Source organism: Pocillopora damicornis, chromosome 2 (genome assembly GCF_964200805.1).
Source record: "Pocillopora damicornis chromosome 2, jaPocDami1.2, whole genome shotgun sequence".
NCBI classification, from domain to species: domain Eukaryota; kingdom Metazoa; phylum Cnidaria; class Anthozoa; order Scleractinia; family Pocilloporidae; genus Pocillopora; species Pocillopora damicornis.
In genome coordinates, this window is record NC_142671.1 from 28,597,235 (window position 1) to 28,623,055 (window position 25,821).

General features: G+C 39.0%; 2 protein-coding genes and 1 pseudogene across 13 annotated transcripts; all 3 read right to left on the reverse strand.

Annotated features, from left to right (window-relative positions):
• Positions 1-599: 599 nt before the first annotated feature.
• Positions 600-2,332, reverse strand: LOC149050684 (uncharacterized; annotated as a pseudogene). The gene is made up of 2 exons (XR_016184261.1): positions 2,047-2,332; positions 600-1,760 (listed from the first exon to the last, which is right to left on the reverse strand). The product of XR_016184261.1 is annotated as an uncharacterized LOC149050684 (transcript).
• A 1,668-nt stretch (positions 2,333-4,000) lies between these two features.
• On the reverse strand, positions 4,001-24,539 carry LOC149050685 (uncharacterized). Of its 11 annotated transcripts, none has more exons than XR_016184274.1 (6): positions 24,308-24,539; positions 24,041-24,139; positions 22,957-23,062; positions 13,902-13,979; positions 10,427-13,674; positions 4,486-7,389 (listed from the first exon to the last, which is right to left on the reverse strand). XR_016184274.1 is itself a non-coding variant. In XM_089198206.1 (3 exons), the coding sequence occupies exons 1-3, from the start codon at positions 24,416-24,418 to the stop codon at positions 7,381-7,383; spliced, it is 198 nt and encodes a 65-aa protein (XP_089054332.1). In that variant the 5' UTR covers positions 24,419-24,539; the 3' UTR covers positions 5,946-7,380. The 11 variants fall into 11 exon arrangements, 2 of the variants coding, with proteins under 2 accessions (XP_089054332.1, XP_089054331.1); XR_016184273.1 differs by having other exon boundaries at positions 22,957-23,065; XR_016184275.1 differs by having other exon boundaries at positions 22,957-23,065; positions 24,458-24,497.
• LOC149050686 (uncharacterized) lies at positions 16,367-19,819 on the reverse strand. Its single transcript, XM_089198244.1, has 3 exons — positions 19,080-19,819; positions 17,747-18,743; positions 16,367-17,439 (listed from the first exon to the last, which is right to left on the reverse strand). Exons 1-3 carry the CDS (start codon positions 19,758-19,760, stop codon positions 16,550-16,552), a joined length of 2,568 nt encoding a protein of 855 aa, XP_089054370.1. The 5' UTR covers positions 19,761-19,819; the 3' UTR covers positions 16,367-16,549.
• Positions 24,540-25,821: the final 1,282 nt, after the last annotated feature.

The window sequence follows — 25,821 nt, forward strand, 5'->3', positions numbered from 1 at the left end:
CGGCAGCTCATCCGCCATTTTCAACGTGGCTGCTAAGAAACTGGGTCGAAAGCTAGTCCAGGCCAATCAGAAAGAAGACGCCGTGTTCAGAGAAATCCGGGTGCTTAACTGTTGCGAATCTGGATTTTGATTTTGAAATCGGGAATTCGGAATTTTCGGTAAAACATGAAATCCAAAAACGATTTTCAACGCTGAGAAATCCATTCTCAAAGTGGATCTCAATTAAGAGATCCAGCTCCAGATCTCATGAATTTTTATGCTTTGCGTTTTTCCGGGAAATCCAAAAAGGATCTCCTCTAAGAGGAGGGTCTGAATGGGGGGGTCAAAATGTCGGTTGTCGGTTAAAATTTCATTACTTTGTCGGTTGTCGGTTAAGATTTTTGACCTTTGTCGGTAAATCTCAGTTAATAATTAAAAATACTCGTTAATTATTCACATTTATTATGCAATTTGCCCAGATTTAAGACTTTAAACTCTAGACGAAGTGTAATACTTGTAATAATTCAATATTTGTTTTCACTTAAACCTCGTTAACGCTATTTTTTAATTTAGCAACGTGCTCATCTACCCCACTTTTGTTTGCAAATCTAGTATACCGATAAAATTCACCAAAGCTTTTATTATAGATGTGAATTTGTTTCCTGTCGACTACGGGGCATCGAAGTAAATCAAGAGAGGTAAATTCTACAAAGAATGAAACACCCACTCTAGCCCCTGGGATACCTAATTTTAATTTGTAAGCTACGGAAGTCTTTTTTCCGAGACGTCCACAAAAACTCACTACACTTATTATTCAACGGCTCTCGTGGCTTTTCTGCGAGGTTTCTTTTTTTTTCTCTTTTTTTTTGCCAAAAATTTGGTTGTCATACGTATCAATCTGCACCGTTAAATGGATTTTTTAACTGTTAGTACCTCTTACATGTCGAGACGCACAAATGCACGAACAGCCCTGCCGGATCGGGTAACACACGCTCTGTTGACAACCTCTGGATGTTCTTCAAAATCTGATTCCTCGTCATCCGAATCTGTCTCATACTCATCGATTTGTACTTCTCTGTGATCCTCAAACACCTCAGTAACATCCCCTTCGTCCACAAATTGTATGCTGACAACGCGTTGTGCATTTGCTGACGATACAGTGTTTTCTTCAGGATATCGAAGCCTCTCTTCAGACTCGTCGGTGTGGTGAACGGCGTAGACAGCTGGCGGCAAGGCCCCAGCCTTATCTTTTGTGGTCTCACTCCTAACCGTCCGTTGGCGTACTGGTCTGTAACTCTCTAGCCACTCTTTGATCTGTCCTTCCATCCCTGGTGTTATGTCCTCACTTGGCAAAGGTGTCATCGTAGCTATAGCAGAAAGGGGCATGGCGGATTGAGGTACCGGATTGTAGGATTTGTCATGCGTGTAGTACTTTGCTGCCCATCTAAATGTGCGCTTCAGAGATTCCTTGCAAATTGTTCCAAAATCCTGGGCATATGTAAGTACCGTAAATTTCTCGTGTTTAAGGTGCGAAACAGCGTGCAAATTTTCCACTACTGTTGTGAGCAACGTTTCGAGCAGCAGATCATCTACAAATTGGGGGTTAATGTCCATCACGTTCTTGTATAGCCTTTCTATGCAAAGACACAGATACTTGCGTCTTCTGTGATACAGTTCCCTGTGGACCATTGGTTGCAGACATCTCGCTCAACTTGTTGTTTTCTGTGTTTTCAGCCATGATTTGGGCTTTAAAAATAGCTCCACGGTTTCTTTTACCAACGCTACAAGAAGACGGCGCGACCATTGGTTGTCTTGGTTTATTTTTAAAAATACATTTTAGCCCGGCAAATTCTTTATTTTAGCACGCAAAATGCGCCACAATGCTCATCAAAGTGATAATAATACAGTTTTTAGCCGGAATTTAAAAGAAACTATCAAGTGAGCGTTTTTCGTTGTATAAACAAGGCAGTGTTTATAAACAAGGAATACCGCAGAATTTCCAAAGTAGCGAAATTTATGACTTTTGAAAATCAGGTAAACGAACTACAAGTGCTAATTCAGCCCTACCATCCTGAAACTTTTGAAGGTCTCTTTGTTGCCTTTCGTTTCTCTCGATGTCACCTCCTTCAGTCATGATCCTCTTTGCCAGATTTTCATCTTCTTTTGCTTCTTCTCGTGATTTCCGTTTCCTTCTCACTTTTGACTCGTCACCTTTCTTCTCAGTGTCGTTCATTGACTTCTGCTTGCTTTTATCAGATGTAGCCGACGCCTTCAGCAACACTACTGGCTTTCCGGTCCAGTTTGTGACCTCTTGGATAATGTGTACTAAAATATTAAATACCGTGTGTTTTAAGTTTTCTCTTTAGTAGGCTTTTGAGAAACTTACACAGTTCTTATCAGCAAATGCTCGTCAAGATGTATAAAACGTGCACATCGAGCGAAATCTCTCGTGCGTAGCTTCCCTCGAGGAGAGAATTGAATATTATTTGAACGTCTGGTTTTCAGAAACGAATAAATTTCAGGGCGTGTATAAATGAACGGGGTCTTTAATATGTTAAGCTACACTGTTGTTCATTCACCAATTAATCAGAAAGAAGCTTATAAACTGATTTACTCGCTACTTCTTTGTAGAGATTTTTCTTCTCAATTTTCGCATTCAAATGGACGGTGAAAAAGAAAAAAAAACATTCCGCTCCACAAAACAACAAACAAAAAACGGTGGAACTAGAGTTTAACCACGTTAATATTTGAGCTTAATATTTAACTACAGAACTAAAGTGATTCATCAAACTCCGCTGCACGCGTTCCACACTTACGTTGAGCTCACTGCTACTTTCATCCGATATTAAATTTGGAAGTTCAAGCTGCCATTGCCCTTCCGTCACAATTGCAAAATTTTCGCATTTGCCCGCAGGCGATTTCGCCAGGCGAAATAACTTAAACGAAAATCCGCCAATTCCATATTGATGTGCCTGCTCCTTTAGTCCTAAAAACTCCGCAAGATGTTTTTTTAGTTCAGATACTCCTCTATGAGCTTCTTTGTCTACTGGGACCCTGCTTCGATGACGTTCGATGGCGACTTCTTCACCTTTTCGAAAAAAACTCACGATGACTTTAGCAATCCCAGTCATGACCCGACCGCATGAACAAACAACGAGCAATAAAAAGACAACAGCAGGGCGTCTCGTCGGCTCGATTGTGATCTGCTGTTCTTGAAATGAGACAGCAGGGCGTCTTGTCAGCCCGATTACGAGCCGCTGTTCTAGAAATGAGCCCACGCTGCTCACCGAAAAGAAGGATCCCGTGGATTTAAAGTAATTTGAAGACAAGAAATTCTATAATTCGGCTAAATTTGGAATTAATATGGTTACGTCGGGTGAAGAAGGATTTTCTGAGCTAGAAATCATCAAAATGCTGTTCTTTCTGAGTACAAACATCCCTATCACGTCTGACCATGTCGGTTGTCGGTTGTCGGTTGTCGGTTAGAATTTATTTGTCGCTAGTCGGTAATTTTTTCCCCGTTTCGTCGGTAGTCAGTAATTTTTTACGCCCTTTGTCGCTAGTCGGTTAACCCCATTCACACCCTCTAAGAGGGGTCTCACCGAGGTTGACCGTTAGCTATAAAAAGAAAAAAGGACAGATTTTTTAGCGTCGAAATCCGTTTTCGCTCTTCATTTCTTACAACAAAATCCGTTATCTCTATTTCAAAATTTTAATCCGGATTTACCAATCGAAAGCACCCAGAACTTTAGAGCAGTTTTCCCAATATTCCACAAGTTTACGCGCTTATTTTGGACTCTTCTGAATAGATATAAGATTATTTTTATAAGGCCAACAGCTTTTAGGCTTTTCGACCATCTTATTAAGGCCATCCTCGGCAGTAAGTTTCTTCAAAATTGGTTAATCCACGCCTAGCCTACGTGTAGTCGTACTTGGCGAGGGTAGGGTACGGCTAAACATAGGCTACTCCATGTCTCCACTTTCTGGGAAATTTTCTCACTGACAATGACACTTGAAATAGTCAAGAGAAAATAATGGCCTTTATTCTCTCTTGAAACATTTAAATTATTCTTATGATTCACTTTCAACAAAATGCATTTGAGTCGACCACAAGATCATGAAGTAATAATGTTTTTTTTATAACTCAAAATCTTTTTTTTTTTTTAATTCTGACAATAGGTCAAGGGCCTCAGTTGAGAACAATAGCTAAGTAAGTCCATGAAGAAGTTCCTTAAATATGGCTCAAATGAGTTTGTGAATGAGCAGTCTTTCAAACTTCTTCTTTGCCATTGCTAAATTGACCACGACGTTTTCCCAGAACCCATCTTTATGCCCTGGAAAAAAATTAATTTTATTAGAAAGTTTCGCGGCCAACTGGCATGTACATTGACAGGAGCCTACTAACATTGACATGTACCTCCTTTTTCACTATATTAATGCGCGTTGATAGGACAGGATTGCAGTTTTATTTCTTCATTTTCCCCTTTTTTAACAGCAAACATTGGGTGTACAGGATAGCGGGATTTTGGTCTTGTCGTTTTGAATTGCTGTTATAGACCGAGACAAAAACTTCGAAACTGAGGAATTGAGCTCATATTCAGTCATCTTGACCTCGCAATTTCTCAACAAAGTATATCTACATATCCTGGTCGTCGAAGTTTTCTAATTTTTTCGTCAATATTTCGGAAACAAGTTTTGTCTTTCCCTCCCCTATGGTATGTTTTTGGTATTCACGTGAGACGTGGGTGATCTGATCAATTAACCAATCGCGTTTTTTAGAGACCTTGACCTTGACAATGGGGGATTGACATAGACACCCTTTCGAATTCAGTTGATTTTTTGGTAGCTTGAACGTGTGTCATGTTACTTGTCATCAATCTAAAACCTGTTGGCCCATTACTCAGCTAATAAGCAATCTGATTACGTGCCCGATTGTCGATATAGTTTGTGAAGAGTTTCCTGTTGGAATTAGCTTTGAATAAAGCGGCAGGTAGGGGAGTGGTGTGAGCGGGGGCCTGCCTCTTCCCCACCCCCTTCCCCTTTTTGCTGTTTTTCTTCCCGCAATACTCTCTCCCTCATCCTCGACTTAAGAGCCTGAAAAGTCAGAAGCCATTGTCGCTTTGGCAATTGTTATAGCTTTTCTTCGTCGTGGGAAAAAAAAATCAAGTATGAAAAAAGCTCAGCGATATTGATTTTTCTTGTACATGCCGTAAGGATTCCGGAGCGCTTATTTACTCTTGATACCGAGAGGGGTGGCGCTTATTTGAAACGGGGCGCTATTATGGAACACGGCACTTATTTAATTTTTTGAGAACCAGCAAATTGTTCCAAACAAAGCTTTGATGTTTATTTGAAAAGAACCAAGAAGACTGTTGAACGGACATACTGTCCTTGGATCTTTCCTGGCCAGAACGAATAGCCAAGAAATCGTCGTCGCAAAATTTGAAGGCGTGATCATTCATTTGAAGGAACTGTGCACACATCAGAATTAATTATAATAATATCTACATGCACATCTCTAGAAACATCTACAGCAGCTTTTAAAAATTTTATGAGTTTCTTTTGGAGCGGCGTTAAAGTCCGGGCAGGATTTCACTGCAGCCGGGAGGGAGTTAAAACGCTTAGCGGCACAGTCCTGAAATGTGCCTGACTCCAGTGGTATGTTAAGGTTAATAGTTTCGCTGGAACGTAAGCATCTACCGTGTTGTACAGTTTCACGCCTCAAATTCCTGGGCCAATGTTCATCATACAGGGCTTTGTGCGCTGCTTTAAGTAAATGCCAGTCCCGACGCTCACTCATTGGTAACCAGCTTAATTTAAGTAGAGTATTCATGGTGACCGGTGACAAAGCTGGCAGCGGAAAACTGAATATGCTGAAGCTTTTTAAGCAGATTTTCACTGAGCGGGTAAAATACAATAAGTCACTTAAGTCTAAGCGTAATAGAACTAACAATTCGGCAAGGTGCTTTCTTAACTTATAATTAGTAAAGTTCTTGACTTTTTTAAGCGTGGCTAAGGTACCATAACATGAGGCAGCTAAATGTTTGATAGGGTCGTCCCATTTGAGGTTACTGTGGATGTTAACCTCGAGAAACTTTGTAGATTCGACTCGCTTAAGAGAGTTGTCTCCGACAGTGAGATTAAGTGCGCAATCTGCTAATTTGTGATGGGATGACATTTTCTGGGTGGAGAGAACCATGAATTTGGTCTTATTAGGGTTAAAGGCAGGGTTAGAGTCCTAAGACCATGATCCAAGTTTGGTAAGGGATTCATTTAAATCGTACGTCGGTGATTCCAATTCCCTCACTGCACAGAGGGTGTAGAGGGATGTGTCATCAGCGTACTAAGAACAAGACGTGGATGGATCGAGGTTGTCTCGGAGGTCTGATACATACAAATTGAAGATCATCGGCCCAAGGATCGATCCTTGAGGTATTCCAAACTGTGACAATTTGAGGTGTGGCTGATTTAGTGTCATCAATTTGTACGAATTGTGTTCGACCAGACGAATAGCTAAGGAGCCATTTTAAATAATTTTTGGAGAAGACAAGTTTGTAGAATTTCTTTAGCGTCGTCTTGAAACAAACCGTATTAAAAGCCTTAGAAAAATCGGCGAGAACCATCAAGGTGACCTCTTTCTTTTTCATAGCGAGCTTTATATCATCTCTTATTCAAAGAAGGGCAGTAGTGGTAGAGTGCCCTTCACGGAAACTGGAAATGTTATCAAGAAGAAGAGAGTCGCTATTTGCGAACTCCGACATCAGCCAGCCGACCAGCCTTTCGAACAACTTAGACAACACTGGTAATATCGAGATTGGTCCTAGGTCGTCATTGGTCGTTGGGTTGTCTACCTTGGGTTTGGGCGACACTCTGGCGATCTTCCAAAGCTTTGGGAAGTATGCTTCAGTTATATAACCTCTAGCTTTATGAATGTAGTTGGAATCTGATCAGCTCCCGTGGAACAATCGGTTTGAAGTAAGCAATTAAAGGAAGATGAACCACCTTCGAATGTGCAGGTGCCTGTTAGAGGGAGCGCTTATTAGAGGGGGTGCTTATTATATTAGAGAAGGTGCTTATTAGAGAGGGTGCTTATTAGAAAGGGGGTGCCTATCACAGAGGGGGCGCTTTTAGCACGAGGGCGCCAAATCGAATCATTACGGTATTGATCACTTGGTACCTGTTTTTGAAAACAGTAAGAAAAGCTATTGATTTTAACAGTTAACTCATTGGTTCATGCTAACCTATAACTCACTTCTTTAGGCGTAGCATCCTCCATAGTAATTGAAACATTTTCATTTCATCAGTTATACAGTCCTCTTTGTTCCTACATTTCTTAATGGCCATTTCTTGCTCTTCCCGTTTCCGCAACACGTCTTGAGTTCAAGAGGGAATCCAACTGTTTTACATCTTCTGCGAAAGTATCATCAATAATTAATTCTTTTATGATGAACAATCACAGGGGACACTCTGTCTGTTTTGGTTCTTCAAGCTCACAGTGTTAATCAATCAACTTTTCAGAACAGTGAGTGATTCCATTGGTTTTTCTTTAGTATGCTCTGTAATTTGTCTGTAGAACCAGAGTAACTTATGAAATCCTGAAATTTAAGATGCAAAGGGAAAAAAAACAGTCACCACACCAGAGGTAGCAAAGTGTACCGATGATGCCCTCGGTTATCTGAAGTGAGAATCCTTATACACAACTTGTGATATTTTGGACACGGGCAAGCCAGTTGGCTTTTTACAAAGTGCAGCCTAGTAGTTAAACTGGGAGCAACCAAAAACAAATCCAGTGAGTAACAGGGTGAAGAGCTGAACTCAGGACCACAAGAGTACGAGTCAAGTGCCCCAACCACTCAGCCACAATGTCTCCAATAATGCTGGCAAAATTCATGTGAATGTCACATTTACAATAGTATTCCACATATATTTTAAGATACAAGGTGTAGTAAAATGAAGGCTCAAGGAGATCTACAAAGATCATTGGCAGACTAATTTAGAAACTATTTAACAACTAGGCTTGAACTGAGCCAATTGAGCACCAGGATTAAAAATCTGTCATTCAAAATGAGACCGTCCATGTGTCAGAAAAGTCAAGTTACATGTATTATATTTTACTCTACCTTTTCTCATTGCTGGGTTCTTCTCCTACTTTTACATTAATTGAAAAAAGAACGGTATCTTCTTGTCATTCTCAACAGTGTTTTTCCTTTACTACACCACAGACAGATCATGTCACCAAATATTTTAAAACAGATTACCCAAGAACTTTTATTTTTGCCTTTATGAAGTAGCTTCCTTAAAAAAGTTCAAACAAATCTAGCCTGTTGTCCATTGCACCCAAACTTTTGCTGCTTAAGTCATCACAGCATCATTATCATTATCACTTCAATCTGCCTTTAAAAATATCAGCATTTAATTATCTCATGCCATGAAAAAAATTCACTCAAATGACTAGATTGATTTGGCCACTGCTTACCTTAATAAAATTAACTAACCCCCATTTTCTTGCCTTAATGAGCCCAGAAGAAAACTCCATGCAGTCCAACCAATTATTTGTGTCTTGATTCAGAGTTAAAATGCATGAAAATGTTAGGTGATTCCTCGCTTTATCACCGCGTATCCTGTATTGCACATTAAAATCATGTAACATGGTATTGTTTTCCAATCCGTGGACCAGGTAAAGAGGTACGACCATATTTAGCTCTATGAGCAAGCATGGTGACCTATACTTTTTATTGCATAAATTTCATGTACCATTTATCCCCTTTAAATTGAGGATTTAAAAAAAATCTCCAAAGGGTAAAAAAGATAAAGCTTAAAGCATGCACAAATTAGCCCATTACTTGAGGATTCAAATTATGATCTTGAAAGGAACGATTCAAGGAACATTTTAAGTCTATGTCATTTAAATTTACTTGATTTTCCTATTATTTATATATGAAATTGTTCCATAATGCTCCAAACTTTCTATGTACCATATCAAGTTATTTTCAAGGGTTACTTTAAAAACCTTAGCTTCCACCTGCAGCAAAATGTACTGTGAACTGATGAAATGACACTCATTGATTAGTGCCACTGTACAGGCATAAATGGGGTATGTTTGGCCCGTTATTTAATCTCCTAAACAAGCACATTGACTTATCTTTTTTTAAAATTAATGTATTTTTTCTAAAGAGACATTTGTAAGGAACATTTAAGGAAAGTTTAAGGAAAATTATTCAACAATTTTTTTCAGAGAAATTGCCTTAACTAAATTTATGTCTTTTAAAAGAAAGATACTTAATGCTCTTGTTTTCCAGTTTTAACTCATTCATGAAAAAGAAAAGCAAAGGTGACTACAATCTTCAATCAAAGTGCTTCTGTTATAGTTTAAAAGGCACTCAGTAACAGAGTAAATCTGTTACCTGTTCTAATTTATCCCAAACTCTTCATTTTAAAAGAAGTTTTACAAATTAAGATTCATTTAGTTTCTTTTCAAATTCATTTCCTACACCACACAGTTTATAAATAACAAACATTCTCAAGTCTCTTTGTCTACAAGAAAGTGTTCCAGAGGACAGAGCCACGCTAAGGGATAACTGATTACAATGAAACTTGTTGCAAAAGATACTTTGGTGAGAATTATTCCGAAAGCCACAGAAATTACAATTTCTGCCTTTTGCCTTAAAAATTCCAGGGGAGACCACTTGATACCTGCAGAGTACAACTGAAACTTAGGTTCTATAATGTCTAACTAAGCTAAATTAAAAATCTGATGAGACACATTGGCTTTTGATGTCCATTTTAAGGAACTCAATCAAAAATTTGAATTTTGTAAAAGGGATTAACCGTCTGTCACTTTTTCGCACTTATTTTAATACTTAATAACCTGTGATAAGCAATCATTCTCGCAATAAATCACCATGATAGAATCTTAAATTCATTTAGTATAAAATCATTAAACAAAAAGAATGAAAGGTGTTGCTCTTTTGATCATAAATATGTTTACAATGCGACTTAAAATGGAAGTGCAAGTCCTCCAAAACATATGCAAGTCCTTCCGAACAAAGCCATGCCAACTGATGTACATGAAAAATACATTTTGCATCTGCGTCAAATCTCTATACTGAAGCTTAAGGACAATTAAAATTATCGATTTCTCGCCTCAGTTCGTGACCGATATTGAAGAATGTAACATAACTTGGATCACGCTACATTTCGAGGAGAGGATTTTGTATGTTTAAAATATTCGCCCAAATTTCGTGGAGTTTGTTCTGATTAACGAAAACAAAACAAAAGAAATCGAAGAGTTGTCCAATGGGCGTAACTAAATCTGTGGACAGGAGATCATTGTTTTGTCCATCACCCCATTCCTTCGTGATCAGTGCAACATTTGTGAAGATTAGTAAGTAACGTTCCTATGCAATAACATACATTTCATTGTCAAAGTTCTTTGAAGATCTCTCACCTGTCGAGGGGTTCCTGGTAAACATTAGAATTTCAACATGGTAGAAAGACGTTACTGAACACATCCGATGTACAAAGTGAAGATTAGACGATTTTTAGGATTGATCATCATCATCCGTCATCAAATGTAACACAATTGTCAAAATAAACTGACTATTCAGTGCGACATCGGTTCTTTCAGTCCTGAAATCGTGGCAGCTCGTCCGCCATTTTGAATGTGGCTGCTAAGAAACTGGGTTGAGAGCTAGTCTTGGCCAATCAGAAAGAAGACATTGTTTTAAGAAAAATCTGAGTTCTTAACTTCAACGAATCTGGATTTTGATTTTGAAATCGGGAATTCGGATTTTGCGGTAAAACTCTTAATCTAAAAACGACTTTCAACGCTGAAAAATCCATCCTCATAGTGGAACTCAATTAAGAAATCTAACTACAGATCTCATGGATTTCCATGTTTTGCGTTTTTCCGGGAAATCCAAAAAGGAAAACAAAAAAATATATATATATATTAGCTCAGGATTTTTAATGGAAATCCACCTTGGGGACAGATTTTTCAGCGTCGAAATCCGCTTTTACTTTTCATTTTTTACTGCAAATCTGTATTTCAAAATTTTAACCCGGATTTACCAATCGAAAGCACCCAGAACTTTAGAGCCGTTTTCCCAATACTCGCAGTTATTTTGGACTCTTCTGAATAGAAATATGATTATTTTTATATAGTCAACAATTTTAAGGCTTTTCGACTATCTATTAAGGTCATCCTCGGCAGCAAGTTTCTCCAAAATTGGTTCAGCCACGTCCAGCCTACGTGTAGCCGTACTTGGCGAGGGGAGGGGAGGGTATGGCTACTAGTGGGCTCATCCATGTCTCCACCTTCTAGGAAATTTTCTCTCTGACAATAACACTTGAATCATTAAAGAGAAAATAATGGCCTTAATCTTCTCTTGAAACATTTAAATCATTCTCATGATTCACTTTCAACAAAATGCATTTGAGTGATGTACGCAGATAAGCCGATAGACAAGGTTTAAAAGAACCGATCCAACTATTATGGAATAACCTCTTTGATGATCATTGGTTTGATGACGGCAGTGGAAAGACGACAATATTATCTAACCTTCTTAAGGGAACTGAAACCAAGCGACTTCTTTCTCTACTCATAAAAGTGTATCTAAAAATTACATCTCGACTCCCGTTTTTTCAGATTTCAAAGCCAAAAAAATTCAAGAGGTAAGAAGTTGACTATCGACGCTGCCATTTCTAAGTCAACATAGTAATCTGGCCGCAAGCTATCGACTCGCGAAAACCATATCGTGCGGTTCACAAACAGCAGCTACTCTGACCACAAAAAGGAAAAGATCATTATTCGCATCAAAAATATAAATTTTTTGTGGCATCTAATTGTTAAGGCAGATCATCATTGGGAGACAAAGCGTGGTCAATGTCATCATTTCATAATGATATACTTCTCACTAGCTGAGATGAAAATGATATGGTTTTTAGAACTGGTAATGGAATTTCCATTCAGCTGCTATCCTTATGCTGGTAAGAGAAATCTGAACATCACAAAGTGCAGTCAATGTCATCATCATATAATAATGTACTTCTCACTACCTCAGACGAAAACTTCATGGAGAGAGAGGTGCTTATAAGAGGGGAGGGGGTGCTTATTAGAGGTGGGCTGCTTATTAGAGTGGGAATGATTATAAGAGAGGGGGTGCTTATAAGAGAGGGGGTGCTTCTGAGAGAGGGGGTGCTTCTGAGAGAGGGGGTGCTTCTGAGAGGGGGGTGCTTACAAGAGAGGGGTGCTTATAAGAGGGAGGAGCTTATTAGAGAGGGCTGCATCTAAGAGAGGGGGTGCTTATTAGAGAGGTGGTGCTTATTTGAGGGGATGCTTAAAAAGGGGTGCTTATTAGGGAGGGGGTGCTTATCAGGGAGGTGCTTTCTAGAGAGGGGTTGCTCATTAGAGAGGGGGTGCTTATAAGAGAGGTGCTTATAAGAAAGGGGGTGCTTATGAGAGAGGGGGCGCTTATTAGAGAGCGGGTGCTTATAAGAGAGGTGCTTATTAGAGAAGGGGTGCTTATTAGAGAGGGGTGCTTAAAAGAGAGGGGGTGCCTATTAGAAAGGGGGTGCTTATAAGAGGGGTGTGATTTCAAGAGAGGGGATGCTTATTAGAGAAGGGGTGCTTATTATAGAGGGGGTGCTTATCAGAGAGGGGGTGCTTATTGGAGAGGGGATGCTTATTAGAGAGGGGGTGCTTATTAGAAAGGGGGTGCTTATTAGAGATTAGGTGCTTATCAGAGGGATGCTTGAATACAATACTGTATGAGAAATCCTTACAAACAAGCAAGTGTCCTAGTCCATGACCTTAAAAATTCCAACAATATCCATAATGATTCTGTAATGTTCTATTCCTTCAATGTAAGTCTAGTTAAAAGATCATCCAAAGAATAAAGGCAAAAATAACAAGCAATAAAAACACATGTGCACTGAGGTCTGACCTTAGTGTTGAATGACAAAACCTCGGCAGAGACAGGGCCTAGTGCACAGGAAACCTAACATTTACAGTATTAAAAGATTAAATTTGGACAGATAGTTCAGATTACATTTGATGATTGAGTATGAAAGACACTAACAGCTAGTTGAAAATAATTACTAATCATGTTCATGATTAGTAATAACATCCTGGTTTCGTGTGCTGCTCTGACAGCCACAGTACCAGAAGGCCAGTATTCGTACAGCCTTGCACGTATTTGCCGGGCAGAATGACTGTACCTCCCTGGATGTTTGCACGTACTGCAGCCAAATTTACCATTGTACTGCTTGATATTTTTGTGGTACAACAGATTGGATTCTGCACATTGATGACACAAGTTCACATGTTTCATTATTACAATTACTACCATTTGCCATATTGAATAATTTACTGGTATAATGCTCTGAAATTAGTGGCACATGTGGTTTAGACTTCCCATACTACAGTACAGTTAGTAATATATTTTCAAATTTGTATCTTTCTTGAGGAGGTAACTCCACAAGAAAACAAATAAGTGGCCACTGATACTAAACTTCTTGCACTTAATCAACAGTGCACTGCAGTAGTAACTACAATTAAAAGTACTTTCTTTCCTCTGGCATAAGGGTCATGCTGGATGAATTTTTGGTACACTCTATCATCCTGTATGTCTCTTACGCAGTCTGCAGCTGGAAATTGTGCCATAATTCTATAGTCTTTAATAAATTGCCAATGTTCTGAAAATATATTATGAGGGAACAGTTTTAACTCCTACCCTTTCCTTTCTTACTTTGTAAGAGAATAATGAAAAAAACAATCATTATATTAGTATGGGTGAAATAGAAAGGGCTCTCAGTCATCAATAAAAGTAGCATCAAGTGGATGTTCACACAGAATAGGGACAATTTTTTTAACAAATAGAAACCCTTTTGCAGAGTAGAAGACCCCAAGAAGCAAGACTCACCAAATAATGTCCTTTTTCTCTTTCTGAAGTTTGCAATCCTCTTGAGATGCTCGCTTCCCTCACCCAACTGCAACAAGACTGTATAAATAGAGAAGACAAGAATATTAGTTCCTGATCAGTTAACTGTTTTTAAGACAATTATTGATTCTGAATAATGGTAAATTTCTTGAAAATGTTCTGACAGCATTTTCATTATCATCATAGTTCAATTACAATAATAATGATAATAATAATCACGGACCACTTCCCCAGTAGGGCTTGTAAATAAACATTGCAAAACCAAAGATCCCAACTCACCAGAGGGCAGACCAGTAAGCTTTTTATAAGCACAGCTTGGGAGTTAAACTTAGGGCAACCAAAAACAAAACAGTGAGTAATGGGGTGAAGAGCTGAACCTGGGACCACAAGACTTAAGTCCAGTGCCCTAACCACTCAGCCACAATGCCTCCAATAATGCTCATAAAATTCACATGTATGTCATAGCAGCAATGGTATTACATATGTTTTGACTGAAGATACCAGCTGTTAGTAGTAAAAATAAAGGCATAATGAAAACAACAAAGATTATTGGCAGACTATTTTAGAAACCATCTAACTACTGGGCACAAACTGAGTCCAAATAAGTGCTAGTATTTAAAAACCTTTCAATCAAAATGACACTGTCAATGTCAGTAAAGTCACGTTATCATATTTTACTCTATGTCTCCTCATTGCTGAGTACTTCTCCTAGTTTTACATTTATTGAAGAAAAAGAATGGTGTCCACTTGTCATTCTCAACTGTGATTTTGCTTTAAGAATGGCTGCCTGTCAGGATCGAGAATTGTCCGTCAACGACCATTTTGGTGAATTGCTCATATTTTGCTCAAAGATACCCTTTGATAAACTATTTTCAAAAATCATGTTTTTAAGTTTCAGCGATTATTAAATTTTCATAAATTTGCGAAAATCTGAAAACGCGGTTTTCAGGCTTCCGGAGCTCAGGCTCCGCATGACGCACAGTCAAAAATTAACTGCAAAAACCAAGCCCCGTTTAAGGATGAAAATGGAATCAATCAACACCAAACTCCACACGATATTAGGACAGCTATTCTCATTCAATTCTAGTGAGTGATTTTTTTTGGGCACATCGATTTTGGGATTACTTAAGCTTTTGAAAGAACATCCTCACAGACCGCGTAAAATGGCAGCGAAAAACGGGTGATATTTCACGCGAAAAAAATGTACCTGGTACCACATATTTTAGATTTTCAACAACATATTCGTGAAATATTGCTATTTTCCATTCATTGTGGAAAGTGTGATGCTCGGAATCGCATTGCTTCCCTTCGAAAATGGCAGAAGTGTTTGACTTGAGCGAGCAAAATGATGCAAAGTGTGTAAACAAACAACAAGGTAATTTAATCATATCGAGTTGTTAAATCTCCTTATTACATCCATTTTGAAATCACTGGTGGTCCCTGTAATCTGATTGGCTCTAATTGGTGCGATTTATTCATGAATTGCACCATTTTTTGCTTTAAATCGCATCTTTTTTCCAGCCAATGAGGAGGCTACACTAAAAACAAAACAACCAATCAGACTTCAAGGCTTGTTTTAAGTAACCAATCAAATTGCAGGAAGATGAAAGACATGAAGGATCATGTGGCAAATTTTGCAACTTTTGTTTCCAAAACTCTTATTTTTTCCTCCCAAAAAATGGATGAATTTAAGTCCTGTATTTGGGCAATTTCAAAATGGATGTAATAAAGTGGTAATTGAACCTTGTGTTGTGCAATTTTGGTCTGAAATCATACTTGTGATTTCAAATTGAACTCGCACTGCGCGCTCGTTCAATTTTGAAATCACGCGTATGATTTCAGCCCAAATTGCACTACACTTAGTTCAATTACCATTATAAATTAAATCCGGCCTCTGCTGTGTCGGTTTGTAGCTCGGAAAATGTAAAGTGACAAGTAAATTATTCCGTAAGATATTTGAAAAGGTTCTACAAAATATTTTTTGGCTAAAAATCTACAAGTGAAGTACATATTACATTAGCACCAACTCACATTCAAGTAATGCAAAAGATACATTCGAGAGAAGCTACTTAGTAGATTAGTACTTGATTCCATGCTGATAAATTAGATTTTTTTTATCTTTTACTTTGAGAACTCATTTTCTGTAGGTTTAAATACATGGAAAGGCGACTTTTGACCTTCAACGTAATTAAATGCAAGGCGAAAGTTCTTGTTATCCATGTGATTATCAATGTCACGCAACGTAACGCCATTGGAAACGTGTCGGGGGTGCTGAAACATACCCGCGTAGAAACCGCAAATGAAATAATTATGTCGTTAAATTATAGAAAGAAATCCCGCACTTCAAAATGAGCGGAAAGAAATGTAGGTTGAATACTCTCACGTCTGTCAGTTTGCATGTGTCAGTTACCAGATGAGTTAAACTCCATTACCAATGTGAAGACCAGAAAAGGAAAGTGAGGGTCAATATTGGCATGATTAAAAGAAAAACAGAACAAAACGAAAGAACTTCTAATTACTCTACGAGCTTTAAAAATGAGATAACTAGTAACTGACGATTAGGAACGAGTCACCGTTAATTCGTTTCTTCCTCACTTTTCTATTCTGCTAAACTAAAGAGAAAGTCAGCATCACGATGACTTTTGGCAAGTACATTTGCTGACAATCTCTTTCAGTAGAGCCAAGTACGAGGCCTTTTTACGCATGGGCGTTGATGGTATATCGAGGCCAAGGTCTTCACACATGTGCTGCAGCATGGGTAGCTTCAGGATCTTCAAAGAGTCATTTAGCGCCATTTCACAAAGATCGTACTGATCGTAGATCAGGGGATGGTCAAGTTGTATTGACGCGACAGTCTCCTTTGCTTCGCTGAAATTACTCTCCTCTTGAGCTGCTCGGATATAAGCCTCATCAGGATCTCTCTGGCGTACTAAGGCACTCTGTCTTGAGAAGAAGGAGGTGATCTGGGTGGTTGTGAGGAATTCTGATGACTGGAATAGTCGTGCACCATCGGTGCCCCGGGCACGCCGCATTTCTCGAGCAACTACCTCTGCGTCAAGCTTGTGGCCTGTCGTCTGCCCTATTCGAAATTTAGATAAAAGGTACGACTTTTGCTTTTCACTGAACCTGTAAGCCTTCCTTACTACTCTAAGAGCCCATCCTTCTTTCAGAGAAACACGAGAATCTTCCTGTCGTACAGGGGCTTGAAGCGATGGCAGCTTTCCCACACCTTCCTCCAAATACGATTTGTAGCCAATTTTTGCCAAGTCCATTAAAGAATTTTTTTCTGGTACCCTGGTACATTTTTCAAGCGACAAGTGCTTTTCTAAGGCTGAAAGCCTTTGAAAAACACGAGTACAGCCGTCTTGAGGACATGAATACACCCCTGTTACCTGGCCACGTTCTATGGAAGCTGTCTCTTCAGCCACATTTTCTTCCCCTGACGATTTGTGGGGGGTACTTTTATAGGAACGGAAATCTCCTGCAGAAAATGATGGCTGCAGAATCCCTTGTCCAGGACCTTCAAAAGATATAAGAGAAATATAAATATGACAGCCACACAGCTAAGAAATAATTATCTTGCATCAACGCGTAGCCCTCAAAGGCAGCCCACGACAGAATACCGTGTAAGAGGGGTTTAAAATACTCACCCCTTTTTCTTGTGTTTTGTTTGTTTGAGCAGCGTTTTGTAAACATTTAATCTCTTATGGAAAGTCTTTTATGATGCATTGAGGATAAAATTTTTCCCTTATTAATAGAAACCTTACAGAACAGACTGTCATAAACTAGCAGAAAGGCCTGGGCTTATTCAAGAACCATTAACTCACCAGAAGAGGATTTTTCAATTTTGATCACTTTCCCTTGGCCGACGGAATATGCGCGCCAACAGGAAATAGAGCCCACTGAACTAAACTCAAAGTTGTTCAACTTGGTGATTCCTGTAATGGTTTGCACATCGTCTGGCGTTTCTTCGATGGTATCCAGAGAAACCACTCGTACACCTTCCAAACCGCCATGGGATAGCAGAGCTTCCTTCAGGTCGCTGGCGGTGCAGACATCATGGCCTTCATTAATAAATGCCCTAATGTGGCTTTTACAACTCGCAGCTAGTCGATCTACAGCCCCTTTCCCGCCTTGCGGGTCGCTGAAATCAACGCGGACTCTCTTCACTCCGGTGTTCGCTGAAATTTCTTGGCACTTCGTTAACGTGCGGGAGGAGTGGTAGCAGCCGGCGTTATCTTGCCTGAAGTAGGCCTTGTTGATTTCAGGATACTCTTGCTTCAATGTGGCTAGAACATGTTGCATAATCGCGGTAACAGCAGAACTTCCTTGGGTACAGGACTGAATCACATAGATAAAGGCTTGCCACTGTAGCACACCCTCTATTCGTCTGTATACCACAGATATGTGCCAAGAAATACCCCGCTTACCAAACCAGTCTGTCTGTGACTCGCGGTATCTCTGAGGCAAGAACTTCATGGCCCAGTCATTTACAATGAATACTGTTCCAGAATTAAGGGCATCGATGACGTCCAAACGAGCCTGATCTTGATGGGTCGACCTCAGCAAATGGCACTTCCATGACTGGATGGCAAGCGTAGCAGAGCTAACGAGAAACAAAGCTTCGTCTTTGTCTTCTTCTGTGGTACAAGATGCTTCATCGACCGCAGTAGATATGTCGTTCAGGGTCGAATGCAAGCTTTCACATTGGTCACAGAGCTCGTCATGGTTGTGTTTGCATTGCTGCCGCAGGTCAGAATCTTCGGTGTCACTCAGAGCAAATACACTGCAATGACTTGCAACGGGAGAAGAGCTCACGTGAACCTGAGTGAAAATAGGAAACACAGCTTGACACAAAGCATGGATTACCGTGTTACTGCAACATTAACGACAAAAAATATTTGCAATATGTATGCTTCATGTTATCTAAATCGAATAACCTCAATAATCTGAGAAGATAAAATCTATTACAAGCATAATTTATACTGATAAAAAACGAATACCAAGAGCAAAAACCGACGTATATTTCCTAGTCAGGGTGGACCTGTCATCGGAACGGTTTTTTCGTGCCATACTTCCATCCATTTGTGAAATAAGATCACCCTGCTTGAAAAACATAATCCAATTTTCTTGGAACTCTTGACACTTTCGGTTGCTTACCTTGAAATCACCCTTCAGGTAGAATTTGGCCACCTTTAATGATTTCACGTATCGCACTTGCCACTCCTTTCCACGACCAAGCTCCCCCAATTGAAGAACCAAGCCTTCTAGTTCATCGAACGCACGCGCCCCGTCTGCTGCAAAATAGTCAAGGCCTTGGAGAGACTTACTGGTCGAGGCCTTGCATTCATTTAGAACACGCAGCATCGTCCGCTCGCTGAACGCCTCAAATCCAGTCTCTTTGCAGTACTGGGTATACTGACGCACTATCCTTTGCGGTATCATGGTGCGAATAACATTGGGTACTTCAACCAGTTGTCCAGAGGAGAGCTTCAGTGTTTTTTGTCCAAATGGCAGATCTTGCACCAAATGGGGGCTTGTTATATAAGATAAAAAGTGATCCAGTTGTCTTGGGTCGACTCTTATCTTTGATGAAGGCTGGGGGGTCACTGAAGCGCCGCTTCCGTGCTGAAGACGATGCAGATTAGCTATGGTAAAACGATATCTACTTAAGCCAGGTAAGAATCTCGAGATATCATTATAATTGGAAACACCACTCATCATCGAAAGAATTTGCCGTCTTGTGTCCCACCCATAGGCTTTGTCATATGCCTCAGCTAAGACCTGGAGGTAGCATTTGGAAGTTTCGGAGAGTTCGTCCAGCCCAAGTGCTTCGTTCATGGCAGGATAAGAGACGACTGCTTGCCAAAGAGAACCTGCACAACTGGGTGTTAGGTCGTGGAGCACAGAAGAAAAAATCGCTGCGGTTCGTCTAGTATACCGCAGCTTAGTGCTGTCACTGGCCTTTTCCCACTCAACCCAAGGTTGAGAGACAGGTTCAAAGTTTTTGGACACCAGATACTCGTTCAACTTTTCACGGGAATTTGGCTTTGAGGTGATGCTCTCTTCACTCGTTGAGGAGACGAGGCTTGCAGTATCGGGACTGAGAAACGTCTCGTCATCCTTCAACTCCTGGGATGATATTTCCAGAAACATCAAGTCCGTCTCAAGACCATCAGAAGATGACTCACTACCAGCACTTGATTCCTCTCCTGGACGGTCTGTTTCCATCTCATGAACCTACGAAAAGTTTTGCTCTATAAGCATCAAATCTCTAAAACCGATTTCTTTGTATATGTTTGTAGGGAATCAGTTTCGGGTAATAAAAAATCTCAGCAGCACCAGGTACTGTTTCGAGACATCCAGAAAACAAAAAAATGTGGGACAGGAATTAGCCTACCAAAGTGCGGCATAGCACCGCTCCCCTTCCCCAACCCTCATATAAAAAAAGTGACCGAAAAGCAGTGAGTTTTACTGGTCAACGAAGGAGCCTTGTCCCAGATTTACTACTGTGTTTGTCACGCTGTGTTTGTGTTTGTCACGTGTTTTTTCTTCCTCGATTTTTTTTCCAATTTCTATGCTCTTCTAAAAATGACTCTTTTCCTTTTAAAAAACAAGATTGAGATCATCAATTCATATTTGAAGCTTACCATTGTCTGTTGTTCAGGTATCTGCACCACTCGAGGCTCTTTAGGGGTAGACACAGTACTTGCTCCAGCGCCCTCCACCGGCGTCTGTTCATCTGCAACTTGCCTGCAGATAAACTCGTCGCATCGCCTACAAATTGCTTTTATTAAAAAAAGCAAAGTAAATAACTCATATCAATTACTATTTCTAGGTATAAAGTAATCAATCTGTCATCAATCAATGGATTATCAGCTACTCAGACGAGAAAAAAACGTTAGCAATATAAATTGCAGTTTCCTCACAAATATAAAATTTGCTAGCTTGAGAAAGTTGAAACTTATAGTGCTTTTTTTGTGTGTAAGGTATTACAAATAAACGTGAGAAAAAGCAATTTCATAAGAACATCTATCAACAGAAGCAATTCAACTTACGCGACCCAACTGGAACTAAGGTGTTGGTGTTCAAAAAAATATCCATCGATTTTCGGCTATCCACACGGTTGCTTCCTTTGGCACTTGAGGACTTATGTGTCGCTAGATCCTTGGGAATCGCACAAAGGGTTTTCCTAGTCCTCCAACGTATGCCAAAGTCTGCCCTATGGCGTGGGCAAATAGTCAGGGTAAGATGTTTTTGCTCAAATGAGAAAACACCTGTAAAAAATATAACACCAATTAAATCTGTTGCAGCACTCATTCATAAGCACAATAAAGTTACCTGAAAACACACAAAATCAATATTTACCGGCTCTGGCTAATAGCAGCTTCATTTCAGTTCTAGAACCTTCATCTGCACTCAGTCCAAGAGTCGATAGATGTCCAGTTACATCTTTCGTGCAATCCTCGAGTGTAATGTATTCCACCTGACCAGGATAATCAGGAGATCGCCCGCAAGGGGTCACCTTACCAACTAGCGTTATATAGCTACAGAGAGCCATAAAATGACAAGAAATAATAACTTCTGATGAGAGCACGTATGAAAGCTCAAGACTCGTCCGTGAAATAACTTTCCTTAGATCTGTTACGAAATTTCAACCATTTGTGCAAGAGCTTCGTGGGCAGTGATGACGTGACAGGCTTTACCACGAGAGAAAATTGTGTTTGAATTACCGCATCTTGGTCAAGATGGTGCGAGATGTTGGAAGCTCAATGAAAATACATCTGAGATTGAAGTATAATAGTGTTATCATGTAGTTATCAGACCTTGAGTAAAGTTTTTGTTTTCAGTCTATGGTATATTTCATGATGACAGCCCATTTAGGGTCTCATGTGGTGCGGCCAGTGTTTGTTGGGACCGGATGTCGGTTAATTATGATAAATAGGAACAATTCGCGTTAATACACTGAACTGCTTGTAAAGAATGCTGTTCTACTTCTGTATTCGCTAGAATTCTTGATTTATATATACATATATATCTAAAACAAACTAAAACAAAGCCCTTGCAGATGAAATGCTTAAAAGTCATTCAACAGACTGATCAATTGTCACAATTTTCGTAATCGTAATACTTGTAATGGTGATCGATGAAATGACTGTAAGAACATTTTCGACGGTGATTTTATTTTCTCTCAGCTCTCACACAACTCTGAATGTACGACTTCACTATAACTCGATATTTTGTGGAATACAAGTCAGACATTTCCAGAATTAAAGTTTATTTTAAAACCTTTTTCCACCAGGGAAGGAATGATAAGATTAGCGTTTGTTTACACAACACACATCATTTTGCTCGCTCTGGACACAAACATTTGTGGTATTTTCGAAGGGAAGCGGTCCGATTCAAAGCATCAAAGTTTACTCAGGAAATAAATAGTATCATTATATTACGAATATCAAGTTAAAAAATTGAAATATAAGGTACCAGGTACACTTTTATCGCGTTAAATTTAACCTATTTTTTGCTGTCACATTAAGCGCTCTTTGAGGGTGTTGCTAAGAAGACTTAAAAATTCTCAGTATCAATGTGTACAGAAAAATTAACATAGTGAAAATGGATGGGAAGGCTTTTTCTTATATCGTGTGAAGTTTGGTGTCAATTGAATTAATTTTAAGCCTTCAACGGAGCTTGGTTTTTGCAGTGAATTTTGGACAATTTGATAGGCGGAAAACCGCACTTAAACCGCGTTTTCAAATTTTCGCCAATTTCTAAAAATTTAATAATCGTCGGAACTTTTAAACTTGATTTTTGAAAATAGTTTACCAAAGGGTATCATTGGGCAAAATATGAGCAATTCACCAAAATGGTCGTTGACGGACGATTCTCGATCCTAACAGGCAGCCATTCTTAAGTTAAAAGCAAAATCACTGTTGAGAATCACAAATAGACACCATTCTTTTTTTTAAATCAAAGACAGATCACATAACCAACATTTTAGTACAACAGATAATACCCATTCAAGAATTTTCATTTTTACCTGCAGGACGTTGCTTCCTTAAAAAAGTTTAGACAAATCCAGCATGTTGTCAATTGCACCCAAACTTTTGCTCCTTAGGTCATCTCAGCATCATCACTTCAATCTGCTACTAAAAATATCAGCATTTAGTTGTCTCATGCTATGTAAAAAAGTCACTCAAATGACCGGATTAATTTGGCCATTGCTTACACCCTGTTATATACACCCTCTTATATATATACCTGGTTTTTACAGCTAATTGGGCCTGGAAAGAAAACATAAAAACTTAAGAAAAGATGGAAAATGAAAACTAAGCCAAGAAAAAATAACAGGAATTAAATGTTCATTTAAAATAATTGCAAATTCTTGATTTTCAAAGAAGTTTTACACATTAGGTTTCACTGAGTTTTTTCTCAAATTCATTTTCTACACCACACAGTTTATAAAAACAAACATTACTAAATTAAGTCTCTTTGTCTACATGAAAGTGTTCCAGAGGACACTGAAACATGCTATGGGATAACTGATTATGAAACTTGTTGCAAAAGATACTTTTAAATTAGTGAGGTATTGCAACAGCAAGAGAAATTACAATTTCTGCCTTCTAATTTCAAATTTCTGGGGAGACCACTTGATGCCTGCAGAGCACAAATGAAACTTCAGTTTTGCAATGTCTAACTTAGCTAAATTATAAATCCGATGAGACAAATTGGCAGATTTACATTCAAATGCTTTGGAGGTCAACTTTGAAGAACAAAATCAGAAATTTGAATTTTTGTAAAAAGGGATTAACCGTCTATTAACTTTTAGCTCTTAGTTTAATGTTTAAGAGCCTCTGATAAGCAACCGTTCTTGCAATAAATCACCATGATAGAATGTTGAATTTATTTAGAATAAGAAAATCAGTAAAGAAAAAAGAAAAGAAAAAAGGTGTTGCTCTTCTTGACCATAAATATGTTTACAATGCGGCTTAAAATGGGTGTGCAAGTCTTTTAAAAGAATCTCCTTCCAAACATAGCCATGCCATTTGATGTTCATGGAAGATACATTTTGTATCTGCGTCAATCTGTACACTAAAGGACATTTAATATTATCGATTTCTCACCTTTCTTCGTGACCGATAATGAATGTAACACGACTTGGATCACGCTATCACGCTTGAATGTTTAAAATAATCGCTTAAATTTCGTGGTGTTTGTTGTGACTAACGAAAACAAAACAAAAACATCGAAGGATTGGTGCATGTTAGGGTAGTTCATTTGAGTTGTCAAACAGGGTTAAGTCCAGTGTAACATTTGTTAGAAGATGAGTAAGTAACATTCCTATGTGATAGGATACATTTCATTATCAAAGTTCTTTGAAGATCTCTCACCTGTCGGGGGGTTCCTAGTAAAATTAGAATCTCATCATGGTAGAAAGATGTTACTGAACACATCCGATGTACAAAGTGAAGACGAGACGAGTTTTTAGAACAGCTCATCATCCGTCATCAAATGTAACACAACTGTCGTAATAAACTGACCATTCAGTGCGACATCGAATCTTTCAACCCTAAATTCACAGCAGTTCGTCCGCCATTTTGAATGTGGCTTTTAAGAAACTGGGTCGAGAGCTAGTCTAGGCCAATCAGAAAGAAGACGCCGTGTTCAAAGAAATCTGAGTGCTTAACTTCGACGAATCTGGATTTTGATTTTGAAATCGGGAATTCGAATTTGGCGGTAAATCATGAAATCCAAAAACGACTTTCAACGCTGAGAAATCCATCCTCAAAGTGGATCCGGATCTCATGGATTTATATGTTTTGCGTTTTTCCGGGAAATCCAAAAAGGATATCTTCTAGAAGGGGTCTCAATGAGGTTAACCGTTGGCTATAAAAAGAAAAAAAAATAGCTTTGGATTTTTTAATAATGATCCACCTTGAGGACAGACTTTTCAGCGTCGAAATCCGTTTTTGCTTTTCATTTTTTACTAAAAAAATGCGAAATCTGTATTTAAAAATTTTAATCTGGATTTACCAATTGAAAGCACCCAGAACTTTAGAGCCGTTTTCTCAATATTCCACAAGTATTCGCACTTATTTTGGACTCTTCTGAGTAGAAATAAGATTATTTTTATAAAGCCAACAGCTTTTAGGCTTTTCGACCATCTTATTAAGGCCATCCTCGGCAGCAAGTTTCTTCAAAATTGGTTAATCCATGTTTAGCCTACGTGTAGCCGTACTTGGCGGGGGTAGGGTACGGCTACACCTAAGCTAATCCGGGAATTTTTCTCACTGACAGTAACACTTGAAATAGTCAAGAGAAAACAATGGCCTTTATTCTCCCTTGAGACATTTAAGTTATTCTTATGATTCACTTTCAAAAAGTGCATTAGAGTGATGTACGCAGGTAAGCCGATAGACAAGGTTTAAAAGAACCGATCCCACTATTATAGAGTTACCCCTTTGATGATCATTGGTTTGATGACGTCAGTGGAAAGACAATAATACAGTCTATTCTTCTTAAAAGAACTTTGTTTACAACATTGTAGCTAAAAATTATATCTCTACTACCGCGTTTTCAGATTTCAAAGCCAAAAAAATTCAAGAGGTAAGAAGTTGACTATCGACGCTGCCATTTTCAAAGTCAACATAGTAATCTGGCCGCAAGCTATCAACTCGCGAAAACCACATTGAGCGGTTCACAAACAGCTGCTGCTCTTACCATAAAAAGGAAAAGATCATTATTCGCATCAAAAATATATATATTTTTTGTAGCATCTAATTGTTAAGTCAGATCAACATTGGGAGACAAAGCGTGGTCAATGTCATCATTTCATAATGATATACTTCTCACTGGCCAAGATGAAAATTATATAATTTTTGGAACTGTTGATGATATTTCCATT

Bases quoted from the DNA above. Each gene is read 5' to 3' on its own strand.
- LOC149050686 (XM_089198244.1), bottom strand. From the start codon at position 19,760: ATGAACGAAGCACTTGGGCTGGACGAACTCTCCGAAACTTCCAAATGC. The intron at 18,744-19,079 runs GTAAGCAACCGA...ATTTTCACTCAG, and splicing joins ACCTGAAGGGTGATTTCAAG to GTTCACGTGAGCTCTTCTCC. The intron at 17,440-17,746 runs GTGAGTTAATGG...TATCTTTTGAAG, and splicing joins AATTGAAAAATCCTCTTCTG to GTCCTGGACAAGGGATTCTG.
- LOC149050685 (XM_089198205.1), bottom strand. From the start codon at position 24,418: ATGATGAGCTGTTCTAAAAACTCGTCTCGTCTTCACTTTGTACATCGG. The intron at 13,980-24,307 runs GTGAGAGATCTT...CTATTTATACAG, and splicing joins TACTAGGAACCCCCCGACAG to TCTTGTTGCAGTTGGGTGAG. The intron at 13,675-13,901 runs GTGAGTCTTGCT...ATATATTTTCAG, and splicing joins GAGAAAAAGGACATTATTTG to AACATTGGCAATTTATTAAA.